Genomic DNA, 16,173 nt, shown 5'->3' with positions numbered 1-16,173 from the left:
TTGAAACACTCTTATAAAACACCAACAGGAAAGGGCTGATGTATCAATGGTGAGGTTGAGGCCTTGTGTGGTTATTGGGGATCTAAGAGATAATGAGGGAAAATACAGCTGGGCTGGGAAATAAAGGTCCAGCATATAAAGTCAGTCACACTTAGCACTGTAAGCCATCAGAGCCATTTTTTTCCATTCTCTAGGAAAACCTAACTGAGCAGAAATTGTTCATCTCTTGCCATGAGGCAATTCCTTTAGACCTTGAGTCTTTTGAGTCGTTTATATATAAAACATGTCCTGATTAGTGAGAAGCCATTTCAGAGCACAGATGTCAGTATAGTACTCGGGTAACTTACGGCTGTCACAAGATATTGCTAATATTACTTACACAAGAAACTCATAACACTTGAAAGATGTACCTTGTCTTCTCCAGGACAGATCAGTATTTTTCTCTTCTAGTCCTGTAATTCTCTCTCTCAACATTTCCTTTTCACTGAAATCTTTCTCTATCAATCCCCCAGCCAAAGCACTTCATCAGCCACCCTATGCTGGATGTAGTGGTCATCAGTGCTAATAATGGCTGGCGTCCACCATGAGGGTTGCAATGTCAATAATGAAATGTCAGGGGATTCTGCTCTCTGACACCTCTTCATTCAATATTTCTTGTTTTAATCAGCTTTAATGACTCAGAAGAACTGTGTACTTCACCCTCTGGAACACAGTTTTTACCACGGCTTCATCTTATTGATAGAAAGTATTCAGCGCTTCTTCCATCAGTCTTAAATACATCCTGAACAGACGGAGTGGAAAATTGTCTTAAACCCTTTGGCATCCACTTGCTGTCAGTCGGATGTCAAGTGAGGAATAAAAATTGGCAACTAGCTGTAGATTTCACAGTCATGCAGGAGGATTTGTGGAGCTGAATGTGCAGTTCAGTTTTTGGCTTCAGCTGTCACTCCATGTACCTCCAGTGATGAGCATTCATGCCACAGTGAGACATTAGAGTTGTCAGATATCCAGAGCTTACAGAAATAACTTCATTTTAAAATGGACTGTCTCTTTTGATAGGAATAATCAGACAGAACAATATACAAAATGCTTGACATGCACTGGGAGCCCAGTACAGTCTCTGACACATGAAAATATTTGGAATATTTCAGACCCCATTTAATGCTTCTCCAGAGTTTTTCAGAACAGTAAATTACAAACTCTGAGCCACACGCTCCCCCTCATTATGCCTCAATCCTACTTCTTTTAACAAAGATTGTGAAAGCCACTGATCAAATGTTTCTAGGGGACCTCACTAGAATCTAAAAGAAAACTAAATGTTAAAAGGGAATGAGGCTTTAAACTTTGCTGTTGATAGCTATTCCCAGGATCAACTACACTTTGGAAATGCAAGTAGGTCAAAACTGCCTTCCGCATCAGAAAGGAGGAACAGAAAATCAGCAGAGGTGCTTTCCACCTTCCTGCGCACCTGCAGTTCTTGTATTACAGATATTGGGCCTTCCGAGCGCACTCCCTTTAGCATCTGGCTATGTACTCGTTCATGAAGCTGTTTAACTCCTTTCTGAACCTGCTGATGCCACCTGCCTCCACAACAAACCATGGCAACAAATACCAGGAGACTGCCACCTGCTGCTCTTAAGCCACTCTCCTGTTTGTCTGAGTGACCCCTCACCCTAGCATTGCGGGATTTGACGAACATAAGTTTTGCACTTGCCTTGTCCACAGCTTCATGATTTTATACATCTCAATCATAGAATCCCAGACTGGTTTGGGTTGGAAGGGATCGTAAAGCTCATCTATCTCCAGCCCTCTGTCATGGGCAGAGACACCTTCCATTAGACTGGGTTGCTCAAAGATCCATCATGTCTCAGCCAAGTAAATCACTGCAGTGTTTTTAGAAGATAGCTGGTAAAATACATGTTTCTTCTTTTTTGTGGGAGAATAAAAAAAATCAGATTGCAAGACTAGTCTTCAAACATACAATCTGGTAAGGGAAACAACATTAGTCATAAAAGACATAATGACTTGTCAGCAACAGCTATGTGTTACCATCACACTGAGATCCCACTCTCACGTATTCCAGCTCAGCTTATAAAATATTTGAAAGGGGAGTGCACATCTACTTGTACTTTGAAATTCTGGGATGAAATCCCAGTGTCAATTAAATTAAAGTCTTTTTTAAAATTCTCCTTGTATAAAGAAAAAGGAGTATCACTCATTCACTGTGAAATTTCTGCTTGTATGCCAACTTTGAGCAAAAAGATATGGGCACATGTTGAAATACATTCCCTTGGTTCAGTCTGCTCTATCTGACTAACACGACAAACTCTGTAGGTGATCCAAGTGCAATGCCTTGACTTCTTTCAGTTGCTTAAATTTAAAGGTGTTCCATCTGCCACATATCAGTCCTGTATCCCAGCATCTATGCTACTGTTGCTTTTCTAGGTAAAGGATCACTGTTCTAACCACAGTGACTGATCTGCCCTCACATACATGAGCGAGCCAGCCTTACAGTCCAAAATCCAGCTATAGGAGACAAAACTTTAGGAATTCACTTCCCATGCTTACCTAAAACAAAGACCTTTATGCATCAGGTTTCTGGTTTACTAGTTTAAAACAGTTTGGGATGACACTGAATCACAAAGAGCAGCAGAAAAGAAACTATGTTTTCTGACAGGTCATTGAGCTGGATCCTAACATGCTCACCTCATTTGTGTCTGCTGTGTTGACATTCTGACATTTGCTGTCAAGGTCTCTTTCCTGGGAGGCAGAGGCCCTTCAGTGTTTGACACCACTGCTCTAATCTGCAGTGGCACATATTGGTCTCTTACTTAACTGCAAAATCGGTGTCTCTGGAATCCAAAGAAACCCCCTCAATCCCACTGCCCAAAATCAAGATTATCAAAAGCTTCTCTACTATGCAAACCAGATATCTAAGACAGCACAAGACACATGTTATGAAAAAGGTATTTATTATTTACACAACCGCTATAGTTCCTTAAGAACAATATATACCATTTTTATTTGAAAGGGTCAGTCTTCTTTCAAATACATGAACTGCATAATGCACAAGTGTTGGTAATGCCAAACAGCAGTCACATCACACTTCTATAGTGCAGGCATAAGCAGCGCAAGTAAATGATATTTTAAGAACAGTATGGCTGAATATTGTATTTAAACACAGTGTTTGCACTTTGACAAGATTTAGCTAGAAGAGAACAAGGGTTTTGTTCATGCTTTGTTAGGAATGTGACTTTCCCATCTGAGGTTTAAACCCTTTATCTGACATACGAGAGTTTTTCAGGCAGACTGCTTTTCACTTACCAAATAAGAGTGGATTTCTCTCCCTCAAACTTCAGTCTTTTGTTTTCCAGTAAACACTGCTTTATAGTACAAGTTCACACACTGGGGTAAATTGGCCACAGAGGTGGCATTTTCCCATCTTACTGTCTTGCACAGAAAAACACTGACATACTAATACATACCAAACTTAGACAACTTGTAATTTATAGACTTAAATACTGGAATGGGAGAGGGAGACTCTTTCTAAAGATGGAGGGAATAGAGGGCTTATACAATTCATACACCACCAAGGTTGGCTCCTTACTCAATTTTTTTTGGTCTAAATATTTGTTTTTCTAGTTTCAGAATGGTTTTGGTCTTTAATGGTTATGGTTGTACTTCGGCAGCAAGGAGAGGAAAGTATTTTAAGTAGTAACACCAGAACTGAATGCAAGGAAAAGTAACTGACTTGTTTCTCCCACTTTGAGCTTATTGCTGTGATCTTTAAAAAAAAACAAAACAACCCATAACCAACCAACTGGAAGACCAAGTATAGCAGTCATTCTGGCATTGGATCCAGTGTCCAGCACTATTATACTCTAGCGTAAAAGCAAGGAAAAGTCCAATGATCTTAGTTATGTTCCCTTCAATTCAGTGCCACACAATCTTATTGTTATTGTCCTTGCTTCTTTGAGAGATACCTGAAAGAAACAAAAGTACAGTTTTTCATACACACAAATGTATCTAGTATGCCTTATAAGTTCCATCCCGCTTGCTTTTCTCACTAGGAATCCGCCTATTGATAACAAAAAAATAGAAATGTGATCAATACTACTTATGATTTAGGCTCTATTACGGGTTTTTTGGGGGTTTGTTTGTTTGTTTTTTAGCAAAAGGGAGTAAGGAAATGAAAACATGTTTTATTCTAAGAGGTTGAAAATTACATCAGTTGGAAAAACAGCTATTATCCCTGAAGATAAAAAGGCCCATTAGATATGCCACTCCTTCAAATACATTCAAGACCTGACTGAACAGTCATCTGGAATAACCTGAAAAGAATGGCCTTCCACTAGCTTCTTTAGAGGATCTGAGTTACTCTAAAATGCTTGTTTTCTGATCTCATAGTTCTGCTACCACTTATAGTTGGAGCAATTGGTTTATGTGGTGACACTGAAGTCTTTGCAAATAGTCCAGAACAAAAAAATCCAACCAATTCAACTAACAGTGTGAAACATCCAGTGAATTTCACGGCTTTTAAAGTGTAACACTTGACTTTCTGTTTTAATCAGAAACAAGAAAGAAAATTGCATGGAGTTTGCAAGGCTACTCTTTTAAGCAGTGAATGAGCATTTTTTGAATAGCATATTGCACTCACTTTTCCTGCATGTGTTGTAACTTCAGGCTGTTGCATGAAACCATCAAGAATTTTGCACAAACACTTTAGCTAATCGTTCTCTAGCAAGAATTAGGATGCTTACTGGTGCCCTAAGCATTTGGAAAACTGTTGTTCATAACACAGTAACTTATATTTTGGATCTAATGAATACCATAACACCACACAACCTGGATAGCACCTCAGTCACTCTGTAACACCCCAAACCTCTGAAGTAATCTCTAGAAAAATTGCCTTGTTACAAAGGACCTGAGATCTGAAGTAACAGCCTAACTTTGTAAGGGTGGGAAGAGAGAGATTTCCAGGGACCAGATTCCTTCAAATTTTTTTTCCCTTTAGGAAGCATAATTGCTTCAATTGAAAACTATTTTCAGACCTGAATGGTGGAGAAGTATGGAAAAAAGAAAAAAGCTCCATTCTGTCAAAATCCTGTCGTTTTAGGGAAGCAGCCCAAACACTTATTAAAATTCCACTCAAAGTAAAGGATCTCCGTAACTGTAAGCGATGTCAAAGTTCATCAGCTCAGATGTTTCCGATCATTGTACACACAATCTCAAGCAAAATATAGTGGGGTCAGGGACGGAAGGAAGAAATTATTTTGACTTTATTCTTACCTTTCCCAATGTTTGTGATTCAGCTCCAAGAAGTCATCTAGTTTTGCTATTTCTTTGAGGTACTGAGTGAGCTTTAGAAGCTCCTTGTCTTTATCCCGATTTAAATGTGCTTTCATAAAAGGTCTTATCTATGCAAAATAAATAAACTGGGTATAACCATTTGCTCAAAGTAAGAAAAATGCTTTCAATTCTCTTTCATTTACCAATTAATTAAAATATATTTTCAGTACTATTCCAAATTATAACTTCTCTTGGGTAAGAGGAAGAAAAAACCTTTTCCACTAGTGGCCATATCTGATTTGTCTTGTTATTCATGCAAACTGGACTGTAGAGACATGCCCACAAGGAAAAAGTTTCTTTTGTCTTCCACTTCAAGCCTTCCCCTCCCAGTCAGAGAGAAAGATAAAATGATCTGGAAGGGACTGCCACAATTTGTGATATGATTTCACAGATATTTTTGCAGGAGACATGGGGGGGCTTTCAGCTCTGCTTTGAGTTGTTGTGGCATCACTGGAACCAGATGTGCTTTTTTCAACAAAAAGCCTTTGACTACAATCATAGCTTCTGTGAAAAGAGATGTCAGAAATAAAGCTTATCTGACAACTGTTTTCAGCTTAGAATACATTATACCTGTGCCTTGTTTTAGTGATTCAATGTTCTTGTCTGAAGCTCTGTTAACATTTTGACAAACATCTTTCAAATCTCAGCTAGAGGGAGCATTCTGGATAATCCTCTCCCAGTGAGATATTTATTTTCTGAATATAACCACTATTGAGACTGACCATTATGTATTTCAATGCTGCCTGTCAGCAATGCCCAGCTTGATTATAGTTCACAGGTGTAATTTAAGCAGAAATCATGTTTTTCTTGATTTTCAATAGTCTCTTCAAAGCTCACTTAATAGTGAGACAAAGCTTGGTTAATACCAATGTCAGGGAAATATTAGTCCAGACAAATGGCAATCTAAATTAAAAAAACAACATGCATCTTTGCTAGTTAAGAACAGCCTTTCTTTATGATACAGTAAAGTATGAGAAAGTGCTGCTTGAAGTATAAGAAAAAGAAGTAAATGAAAATTCCAGTTAAAAATTACCTTGAGTCCATTTTGTGGATTCATTAGGAAGTTTCGGCCAATATCATCAAACATTATAGTATTTTTTTTGCTGTAATACTCTGAAAATTTTCCCCAGATAACACCAAGAGGCTTCACCTGAAAAAAAATAAGACAACTAAGGTACCTGAGGTAAACTAGAACGGCAGGAGATGACAATACCAGTCTATAGGAACTTGAGTGCAGACTTGAATAGACACTTGCATTCTTTCACTGAAAAGTTAGCAGGTAGTTTGGCTTTAGTAAGAGATGTGAAATAGTATAACATAGTAAATACACCCCCAACCCCTCAAAGAAAACCTTTCTATTGGTACTAAATCTCCTTGCAACAGTTATTTCTGATTTGATTTGAAAGCAGTGTCATTCAAATGTACTACTCAAAACATCAAGAATTTCAGTAGAAAAATACCCAAATGTATGCTTCCAAGATTCTTAGTTTTCTTGCATGAAAACTCCAGCACAACTTTATTGTTGAATTATTCAAACTGGTATGATAATGTTTTGGTTGAATGCAGAAGAAGATCAGGAAAAAACAGGCACTTACATCTATAAGTCCTCTTCTAGGAGTGTGCACTGTTATCATGGCAGCACTGTCCAACATGAAAGTTATCTTGTAGTTCGCATTGGTACTCACTCCAAGCTCCTGCATCACAAAGATTTATTATTAAAGCTTCTAATTATGACAGTTTTATTGCAGTACAACTGGAACTACAATTATAATACACTGTTTGTCAAAGTCTGAGTTGATGAGGTCACCAGAGACACACTAAAAATAGGCATCTGGGAGGTTTTAAATATTTCTACCTAATGAGAATCATAAAAGTACAGCATTCTATCATGAGGAAAAAAATGACTAGGAATTTTTTCTCAGGGTTTACTATCATAAACTTATCAACTGTCAGCATAAATCAAAGCAATTTTGCAGAAAAGGCAAACACAGAGAGGTCTTGCCTGTACCTTCATGCATAATCTTTCACAAGTTCTGCATGCCTCAACTTCACTAAATATCCATAGCAAAGACAGCACCTGAGTATTGTCTCCTACTTTTTCCTGTTGTGGTTTGAGCCCAGACAGCAACAAAGTACAATGCAGCTGCTTGCTCACTCCCCCCACTTCCCCTGGCAGGATAGGGAGGAGAATCAAAAAAGGTAAAAACCCCATGGGTCAAGAACAGTTTAATAACTGAAATAAAACCTAACAATAATAAAAATAATAAAAGTGTATATATACAGAGAGAGAGAGAGAGAGGGGAAGGAAGAAACAAACATGCCTCCAAACAAACAAGCCCCCCCAAAAACCCAGCAAGTGATGCACAACACAGTTGCCCACCACGTACTGACTGATGCCCAGCCTGAACCTGAGCAGTGATTGGTGGCTCATGGCCAACTCCCCCGTTTCTACACTGTGCATGATGTTCCATTGTATGGAATATTCCTTTGGGTAGTTCAGCTCAGGTGTCCTGGTTCTGCTCCCTCCCTGCTTCTTGTGCCCCTGCTCACTGGCAGAGTACAGGAAACTGAAAAGTCGTTGATGAGGGTAAGTGTTACATAGCAACAACTAAAACGTCAGTGTGTTATCAACATTATTCTCATACTAAATCTAAAACACAGCACTGCACCAGCTAGTAGGAACAAAATTAACTCTACCCCAGTCAAAACCAGGACAGTTCCTTCCAGTAAATCACAGCCCAATCGAAGATGAAATATACAGTTACAGTTCATTGTTACCCTTTCCTCCTAAATGTGTCCAACATAACCAATGTATCAGAAATCTGCCAATTTGCACTTCAAAGATTTGATAGCTCCTGAAATAAAGACTGCAAGGAAAATATCATTTTCAGAAATAAAAAACTCTGATTAGATGAGAGAGAACCATTTCAATCTCAAATCCTTTCAAAGGCTGAAAAGGAATAGCAAAAACTGCTGACATGTTATAATGCATATAGTGCTGACAATTTCTGGTGTGTGCAGCAGCAGTAATATGCAAAGCTACAGAACAAGGAGAAAATACCCACTACAACAGCTCTCTTGCAAATATCCAGCCACACTTAACTGATTTGCTTGTATATGAAAAAGTGAATCTTGCAAAAGACGAGCTGCCTACCTGGGTCAGTGTCCTGTTACACTGAAAAAACTCGCTGTTCTAGACTGTTTGAATTCCTGACATAAACAGATGGTGAGAGATGAAACTTGGTTATCTGATAATCCTTTCTTTTTTAATGCTGTTCCTGCTTTGTAGTGTAAAACAAGTATTGCTGGAACCATTGCTTTCTGACAAAAAGTGAAACTTTCAGAGGTGAGCACCCCTGGTGGTATCAGTTTAAAGAGAAATAGCAGCTGGCTTCTAGTGGTAGGAATCTCAACTCATCAGGATGCTGGAGTAGGCCTAGAAATGTTGTGATTCAGTAGAACATGAAAGGGCTGGAAAGGCGACCTAGAAATTTAGAGAGGTGACCAGTGCAGGGGAAATTTTTAACAATGTTTTTCCACAAGGTCGAGTTCTAGCACTACACCAACAGCCACGACATAAATGGAGATATAACTGCCACAAGAAGTGCAATGTTTACAAGGCTCAACACCAATTTTACTTGAGCTAGCTCCACTTCATGGGTGATTAAAGGTTCTCATTTCTGAGATCACGCCTCTGTTTAGAAAAAAATGTAGCAATTAATTATTTTGAGGAAGGGAACACTGAAAATGTGCTTTGCTCTGGTAAAACCTGAAAAAAAAGGTTAGTCTGTAATAAAGAACAGAGATATAAAAGCTCAGATTTGGAAAAGTTTTCCCTGAAATGGTAAACAAACTTTGATTTATAAGCATTAAAGAAACCCCACCAATCAAACATAGAGCAATTCTTAGTAAGCACATTAGATTTACAGCTAAGCCTGACTGTAAATATGTTTATCACTGGGTCAGCTGTGCAAAACTGGCTAGTTGCCTGATTTAGGTAGGGAGAAACTAAGATTGAAAGAGCAGTTCTTACGGATGTTTAATAAGACAGAGGAAGAAACAGAATCACACAGCTGCAAGAGGTACAAGATAAATATGAAAAGAGTTTCCTCTTGATAACCTATTTCAGCATGCCACATCTGTCTGCTCCTTTAAAAAGAAAATTATATTACACTCAAGGATGAGAACTCTAGAGGAAAGATGAAAACAACTGTGAATGCTATGTGACTAATCTCAGTTTCACCAGGTAGTGACTTGTGTTTAGTTCTGCTAAATTTAGCACCTACTGCTGATAGTTTGTGTGGAATTCTAAAATTAGATTTAATCTAGTTTTGTGACAGAGATAATTTAAAGTGACTGAAGATTAAAAATCCTCAGGTTTTGATCCATATGACTAGTTCCTGATCTATAATGCTGTGCATGAGCTGAACTACATGAACAGCTAACCAGACTAGAAACAAATTATACATTTCCAGAACAACTTACTTTCATTTTAGCTTCAATCCACTTCATATTAGTGGCAGCTGAAACAAAAGTGAGAAAACAGAATTCTTTATCAAATCAAGTCACTGATAGGAAAAAAGAAATAAGCCAAGAAGCTGTTCCTATCAGTTTTTTACATACAATTTTAGTTCAGAAAGATTCATCCTTGTTATAGCTTTTAGGGTTCATTGCCCTGAAGCCAGACTTCCTTCATGGAAGTTTACTGTTATTTGGAAAAGCTTGTATTTCAAATGAAAACCTAGATGAAGCACTGCATGCATTTAAACCATTTTCTAGATCAACTGTTACTAACTACAGTCTGCAGGACTGTAAGAAGTGGGCTACACCTTGTTTGAGGAATCATACCGCCAGTGCAGGATTTTTTTCTGGAAGCAGTGAAAACGATACACAAGGCATGGAGAGGACAAAGTGTCAACATTGCCCACTGATCTAAGGGTGTGTGGAAGCACCTTTTTCAGATCACAGAAACTATATTTTGTAATACAATTTCAATATTGTATAAACCCTGCACTGGCTCAAGTCTGTTCTCCAGCTGTAGACAGGAAGTGAAACAGTATGCAAAGTCTGTAGACAGGACACTTTGGTTCATTTGGCAGTTCACTACTTATTGTCTGGATTCAGATTATTTGTAAAGATAGCTATCAAACAGTGTTCGAATGTTGATTATGCAATTCTGCTACTTCAAGCACTTGTTTGTACAAAGTCACACTTAGTGTGACGTTGAGCTTTATACTGTGATTAGAGCCATTCATATGAGCAATATGTGGTGGTTTTTTACATAAAAATCACTATTTTTCTATAATAGTATTAATAGCTATGTGAACGTTCCTGCTGAATGTTAATATTCAACATTCATGTATTGTTCTAGATCTTGTGATTCACTCTAAAAAGCAATATAAAAATTCCCTCCTGGTGTCTCGGCTCTGACAATTTACAATAAAATCTTAAGTATTGAATATAAAACTTACACCAAATTACAATATCATAATCCTCATATGCAGATGTCAGGAATTCATGAAGGTATGGCCTCATCAGTTCTACCCCAGTTTCAGCACATGATCTGTGATCTAAATAGAATGTAATAGATAAGCAATCCATTATTAAAGTTTAGGTTAAGTTATGAAAGTTCATTCTTACTTTCCCATCTATCCAGAAACCTAAAGGTTTCATGAAGGAAGCACTGAGGCACTTTAAAATTATGAAGGAACTCATAGCAAACTACCATTCACATTTTAAAAGCAGAAAGGAGAAACAGCGGTGATATTTATCTTGCAGGTCTTTGATGCTTACAGGTATCTGAAGGCTCAGCTAACAATTAAATTGGAGATCTGTGGGTCTGAGTATCTTTGAAGAGTCAAACCAACTAGTTCACCTGTGCACTTAGAAGAGATATGAAAAGGATTCCTTTAAAGCTCATTCAGTAATTTTGTGAACCAAGCTTATTTCAGACATGCAAACACTGCTTGTTCCAATTCGAAAACCGATGTTGAATTCTGCTAGCAGAAAACCTCTAAATAAAAATGTTAAACTCACTAACAGGTTGAATATTGATCTCAGATTGTAAACAGATCTCATCAAAAAGGAAAGCTAAGGAAAAAGAATAAGACAAGCCTATTACTGCTTATAGTCAAGCTGTGGTGACATACCTACAACCCAGAAAATTAAGTCATAAGGAAAATTCTGGCTTCAAAGAAACCAGTCTGGCAGAATTTTCAAGTAAAACATGTTTTTGTGCATTTAGTAACAATGTGGAAATAAAATTTGAAGCTATTCTCCCACGCCCCCCTCAAACTGACTTAATCAAGTACAGACAGAAATGTTAGTTTACAATATCTCACTGTCACTGTGATGTCCAAGACATAAGTTGGTCAAGAGAGATCATCTGGATAGAACACTAAATCACTACTTTTTTATGTCTACTTGCAGAAAGTAAATAGTTGCTGCACTAAAATCAACGATATACAATGCTTAAAATGCCCAATGTTCTTTAAAATATGAGCAGAAGACCCCAAAATATTACAACACAGAAATGATACAGTACAATACATACCAAAGTTACTGAAGTAGATTTGTAAAGCAAAAATCAAGGAATGTGAACTGGTAAATAAACTGACCTCTTAAACAAAACCCACAAGTAGCATAAAATCTCACCAAATAGTGTATAATCAACATCCAGCACCAGCAGCTTTTTTCCTTCTCTAGGAGGGTTCAGAATTTCCACTTTGTATTCTTTAACTCTGCGGGAAATTTTTAGTAGATTTTCTTCCCTAATGTAACAGTGCAGAAAGTTCCAGTTAATTAAAATGCATACTGAACATTCAATAACAGGGCGGTCTTTTAACAGCTACAATTCCTAACCTGTTTTCTACTTCCACAACTTCCTCTTCAATATCAAAGTCATTGACAACATCATCATTATCAGGAGGTGGCCCAAGGACATCTTCCTAGAGGAATAATAATAAGAGATAACTAGGATCGCTGCAGGAAAACAACATCGGGTAGCAAGTTCCTATTACTGCACATTACAGGACAAAAGTACTATTTAACCACAATTATTTAATTTTATTAGTGGAAAGAATTAGTGAAATATACTAAAGATTGGTCAGATTTGAGAAGTCAGTATCATAATAATAGATTTGTACTTCAAATACAGGACAATACAGGAGTTTCAGGAATACACTGCTAACAGAGTTCTGCAGAAAAGCTTTACATAGAAAAATAAAGACCAACAGGAATCTACTGTAATGCCATTTTTCAACTGATTTTCAATTTTGAATATTCCAATAATCATAATTAGGAGACCTACAGGTATTTTTTTCTGTTTAAGTTAATAAACAATTAAAAGATTTACCAAACTCTCTTCACGAGTGCCCATCATCATAATTTTAGTATTTGGTTTCAACTTGAGAGCTCCAAGCTTAACATCATCATCAGCAGGTTTGCCTATAATGCAAGCAGATAAGTGCTTCTTTTTTAATGGGGTAGAGAGATTTTAGAAAACTGTTGAAACTTTTCATGGTTAATTGAAACAAGCTACCACTCTAAACACCAGAACACCCCAAGCTGCGTTTTCATCTTCTTCCATATACAGATACATTGCTGGTCTGGCTTGCAGCAATTTAACTTTTTTTAACATACATTTGCAGCATTTCCGTGTCAGCCATCAAAAAATGACCAGGTAGATGTATCAATAATAAACTACATCCCATGATGTATAACATATAATCATAGAATAGTTAGGGTTGGAAAGGACCTTAAGATCATCAAGTTCCAACCCCCTGGCATGGGGCAGGGACATCTCACACTAAACCGTATCACCCAAGGCCTAGTCCAACCTGGTCTTGAACACTGCCAGGGATGGAGCATTCACAACCAACATTTCTATGTTCATGTTCATTCTGGTAGATGACCTGTTAGTATACACATCCTGGCTAGGTTTAAAGGATGTTTGTCCTTGAACATTTCAGGCATACCCACAACAAATAGCAAATACGAATAGTTACCCTTCATTTTAAGTCCAAGTAGTTTTTGACGCTCTGGTAACACTCCAGTAAGGCCTTTAAGAGACTGCTTCAGATCCAACACTGTGTCTTCTTCTGATAGAGAGGTTATTGTATACTCCTGTCCACCCCATTTTATTATGAGAGGAAGAGACATCCTGGAAGCATATGTTCAGTATTATTTTCTGAAAAATCTGCTGCAGGAGGAAAATACAATGATCATGTAAAGAGGAAACAGGGGAACTGCTCTTTCCAGGAGACAAACCATACAGTCTATTTAAAGTATTTTTGATCTTTCATTATGTTGTACATCAAAGAGCCGTTTGTTTTGCATAAGCAGATAATAAACATGTTGATTAAATGCTGAAACGAAGGGAGAAAGAACAGCGCTAAAACTGGGACTCCGAGTTCCACTTCAACATATTTAGCAATGTCACATTCACCATTTGCTCCAGCATCTGCTCATTTGCTGTGTGTTCTGTGCAGGTACAGCCTGTTCACTGCATAACCAGCACCCAAGCATAGTACTGCAGTATCATAAAAGTCATTTCAAAGCTCAGAAATCTCCTCTGCAATAATTATGCAACTGAACCAGCCATGGCTATCCTTACATGTATAACAAAAAACAACAAATGTGAAGTACGTAAAATATGTAAACCCATAAACACAGTTCTGAAGCCAACAGTTCATTTTTAGCGCTGTTTTTCTCTGATCACTTTCACTGTGCAATACCTGCAGTAATACACATCCCAGGTCATATCTCACTGTAGCAATATCGAAGTAGGAGTTTGAAAACAAAGCCAAAATACACACCTACACAATGCATTACACTGTAAGAACAGCACTTTCATTGCAGTGCTGACAAAACAACTGTAATTATACTGTCTTTAACCTACACGGCACCATTTATACAAACTGTACTTAATAGTTTAGTCCTGCGTTAAACACAGCAGAAAACCAAGTTTTCTAGCTTTATGCAGAAGAAAAAATAATGTGTGTTTTTTATTAAAGCCTGGAAACAGAGAATCAAGGAGATGGAAAGGTACAAAAAGGCTGTTACAGACTGTCAACAGATGCAGAAAAGGCCTCTGCACCACTAACGGTGAGACTGTCCTTAAAAGACTGGTATTCAAGAACAAGAGAGAGCACACTTGTAGAAAAAAAACTGTGAGGCTATCAGCCTTCAAGGAATACATTACACCAAGAAATACAGGTCTGGCAATTCCGAAAAATCTCAGAATCCAAATCAAAAAATCTGATTTCTCTCTCTCTCTAGCACTGTATTCTCAGACGTTACCTGCTCTCTGACAAAATACTTCTCATTCACACAGTACAGCCTATTAGAAATGAACAAGTTATAACTCAGGTGTATCCATGAAGCTCAGAACAGATGACAAACAGACGGCTAGATAAATCCTGCTTGCTGAGGACACATAAGCCACACCTCTACACTATTCCTTTTAAGACCCTTGAAAACAAATTAAAAAGGAAAACTGGTAACAGAAAAATGAATTTTTTTCTCACTTCCCCTCCCCCCCCAATATTCCCAACTCAGAAAGGGACCTGGTATTACCTGGTGAAAAAACAAACTCATGAAAATGGGGTCCTAGAAGTACCAATAAATTCATCTGAGGTTCAGACTGCATAGCGTCAAGCAAGTTGATCATCATAAGTTATCCCTCTCCATAATCCTTAGGCTAAGTTTACACAAGAAGAATTTACTGTCTGTTTTCTCACCGGTACCACACACCTCAAATCATTCTGCAAGAAAATGCACACAGCAAGAGCTATGGGAAAACTTCTCAAGTCTCTGTCCAGTGATAAATTGAAAAGATTATCCCTCCAAAGGTGACCACCTGCCCAACACCTGTCCTTAGTGAATTACAGTCCTATTGGGATGAACGTTAGCAGCAACACTGAGCAGAAATGATACCTTTATTCAATGCCAAGATGCTGAAGGACTAAGTGTGATCACCAGAATCAATGATTAGAAGAAAACAGATGAGGAACAGAGAAAGACACAGGGATTTTCAAAGTTTCTACCATCTGGGCTGGATGCAATGCAAAACTGAAGCTCGGTTTGGTTAACTGCATCTTCAGAGCCCTTACCAACAGCCTGCCGGGTTGGAAGCTCATTGGGTCAGAGAAAGTGCTAAAGTTGTGTTGCTGTGGTTAAATTGTTGCGTTACAGCACTTGTCTTGGAATATTTAAAAGAGAAATATTCGCATCTTTCAATTTCACTAAGCAACATCAAACACAATCACAACAACCCCAGCCACAGGACGCGCGATGCTCTGGCGGGACCGCAGCACTTTCTACCTCCCCGCAACAGGTGGAGAGACGGGGCTTCGAATCGAAGCTGCTCCGGGTCAGCCACCACCGTAACCGCGTCCCTGGACAGCTCCCGCGAATTCTCAAGATGAGGCTCGCTGCCCCCGGTCCCGGTTCGGACCTCTCCCGGCACCGACACGGTGCGAGGCGAGAGGGGAGCCTCACACGCTGCTGCCGGCCTCGGGGAAGCCGCTCCCGCCCCGCAGACGTTATGGGGTTATCGACCCGGCCGAGACAAGCGACTGCGCTTGGCTCCCTCTACCCGCGACCGGCCCAGCCTCACCCCGGCCCAGTAAAGCCCGGCCTCCGCCGCACACGGACGGGATCGGGCGCAGACCCACCGGACCGCCCCGGCTATCAAGGTCGCGGTGGCGCTCCCGCAGCCCACCGGGTCGCAGTGCCGCTGACCGATCGCTGCCCGCACCCCCGGCAGCGCGATGCAGCCCCTCACCCTGGCAACGGAACCGGCACCGTCCCGCGATCCGCCGC

The 16,173-nt window shown here is 39.0% G+C and overlaps 1 protein-coding gene across 2 annotated transcripts; it reads right to left on the bottom strand.

Annotated features, from left to right (window-relative positions):
* Positions 1 to 2,955: 2,955 nt before the first annotated feature.
* UBLCP1 (ubiquitin like domain containing CTD phosphatase 1) lies at positions 2,956 to 16,152 on the bottom strand. 2 transcript variants are annotated; one of them, XM_061360196.1, is made up of 11 exons: positions 16,136 to 16,152; positions 13,356 to 13,510; positions 12,704 to 12,795; positions 12,211 to 12,296; positions 12,004 to 12,119; positions 10,821 to 10,919; positions 9,835 to 9,872; positions 6,945 to 7,043; positions 6,383 to 6,499; positions 5,290 to 5,417; positions 2,956 to 3,983 (listed from the first exon to the last, which is right to left on the bottom strand). In XM_061360196.1, exons 2-11 carry the CDS (start codon positions 13,507 to 13,509, stop codon positions 3,956 to 3,958), a joined length of 957 nt encoding a protein of 318 aa, XP_061216180.1. In that variant the 5' UTR covers position 13,510; positions 16,136 to 16,152; the 3' UTR covers positions 2,956 to 3,955. The 2 variants fall into 2 exon arrangements, with proteins under 2 accessions (XP_061216180.1, XP_061216179.1); XM_061360195.1 differs by lacking the exon at positions 16,136 to 16,152 and adding an exon at positions 16,026 to 16,119.
* Between the last annotated feature and the right edge of the window lie 21 nt (positions 16,153 to 16,173).

The sequence above is a fragment of the Neopsephotus bourkii genome, unplaced genomic scaffold, assembly GCF_033783945.1.
Source record: "Neopsephotus bourkii isolate Nb327-2 ecotype Australia unplaced genomic scaffold, CSIRO-AGI_Nbou_v1 NB_1016, whole genome shotgun sequence".
In the NCBI taxonomy this organism is placed as follows: domain Eukaryota; kingdom Metazoa; phylum Chordata; class Aves; order Psittaciformes; family Psittacidae; genus Neopsephotus; species Neopsephotus bourkii.
This window is presented reverse-complemented; position numbering and strand designations above follow the sequence as displayed.

What these genes read in the sequence shown, in the direction of transcription:
- UBLCP1 (XM_061360196.1), bottom strand. Translation starts at nt 13,509, where the DNA reads ATGTCTCTTCCTCTCATAATAAAATGGGGTGGACAGGAGTATACAATA. An exon ending in TGTTGATTATACACTATTTG is followed by an intron (nt 10,920 to 12,003) that starts GTGAGATTTTAT and finishes CATTCTATTTAG; the next exon opens with ATCACAGATCATGTGCTGAA. An exon ending in AATCACAAACATTGGGAAAG is followed by an intron (nt 3,984 to 5,289) that starts GTAAGAATAAAG and finishes TGTTTCTTTCAG; the next exon opens with GTATCTCTCAAAGAAGCAAG.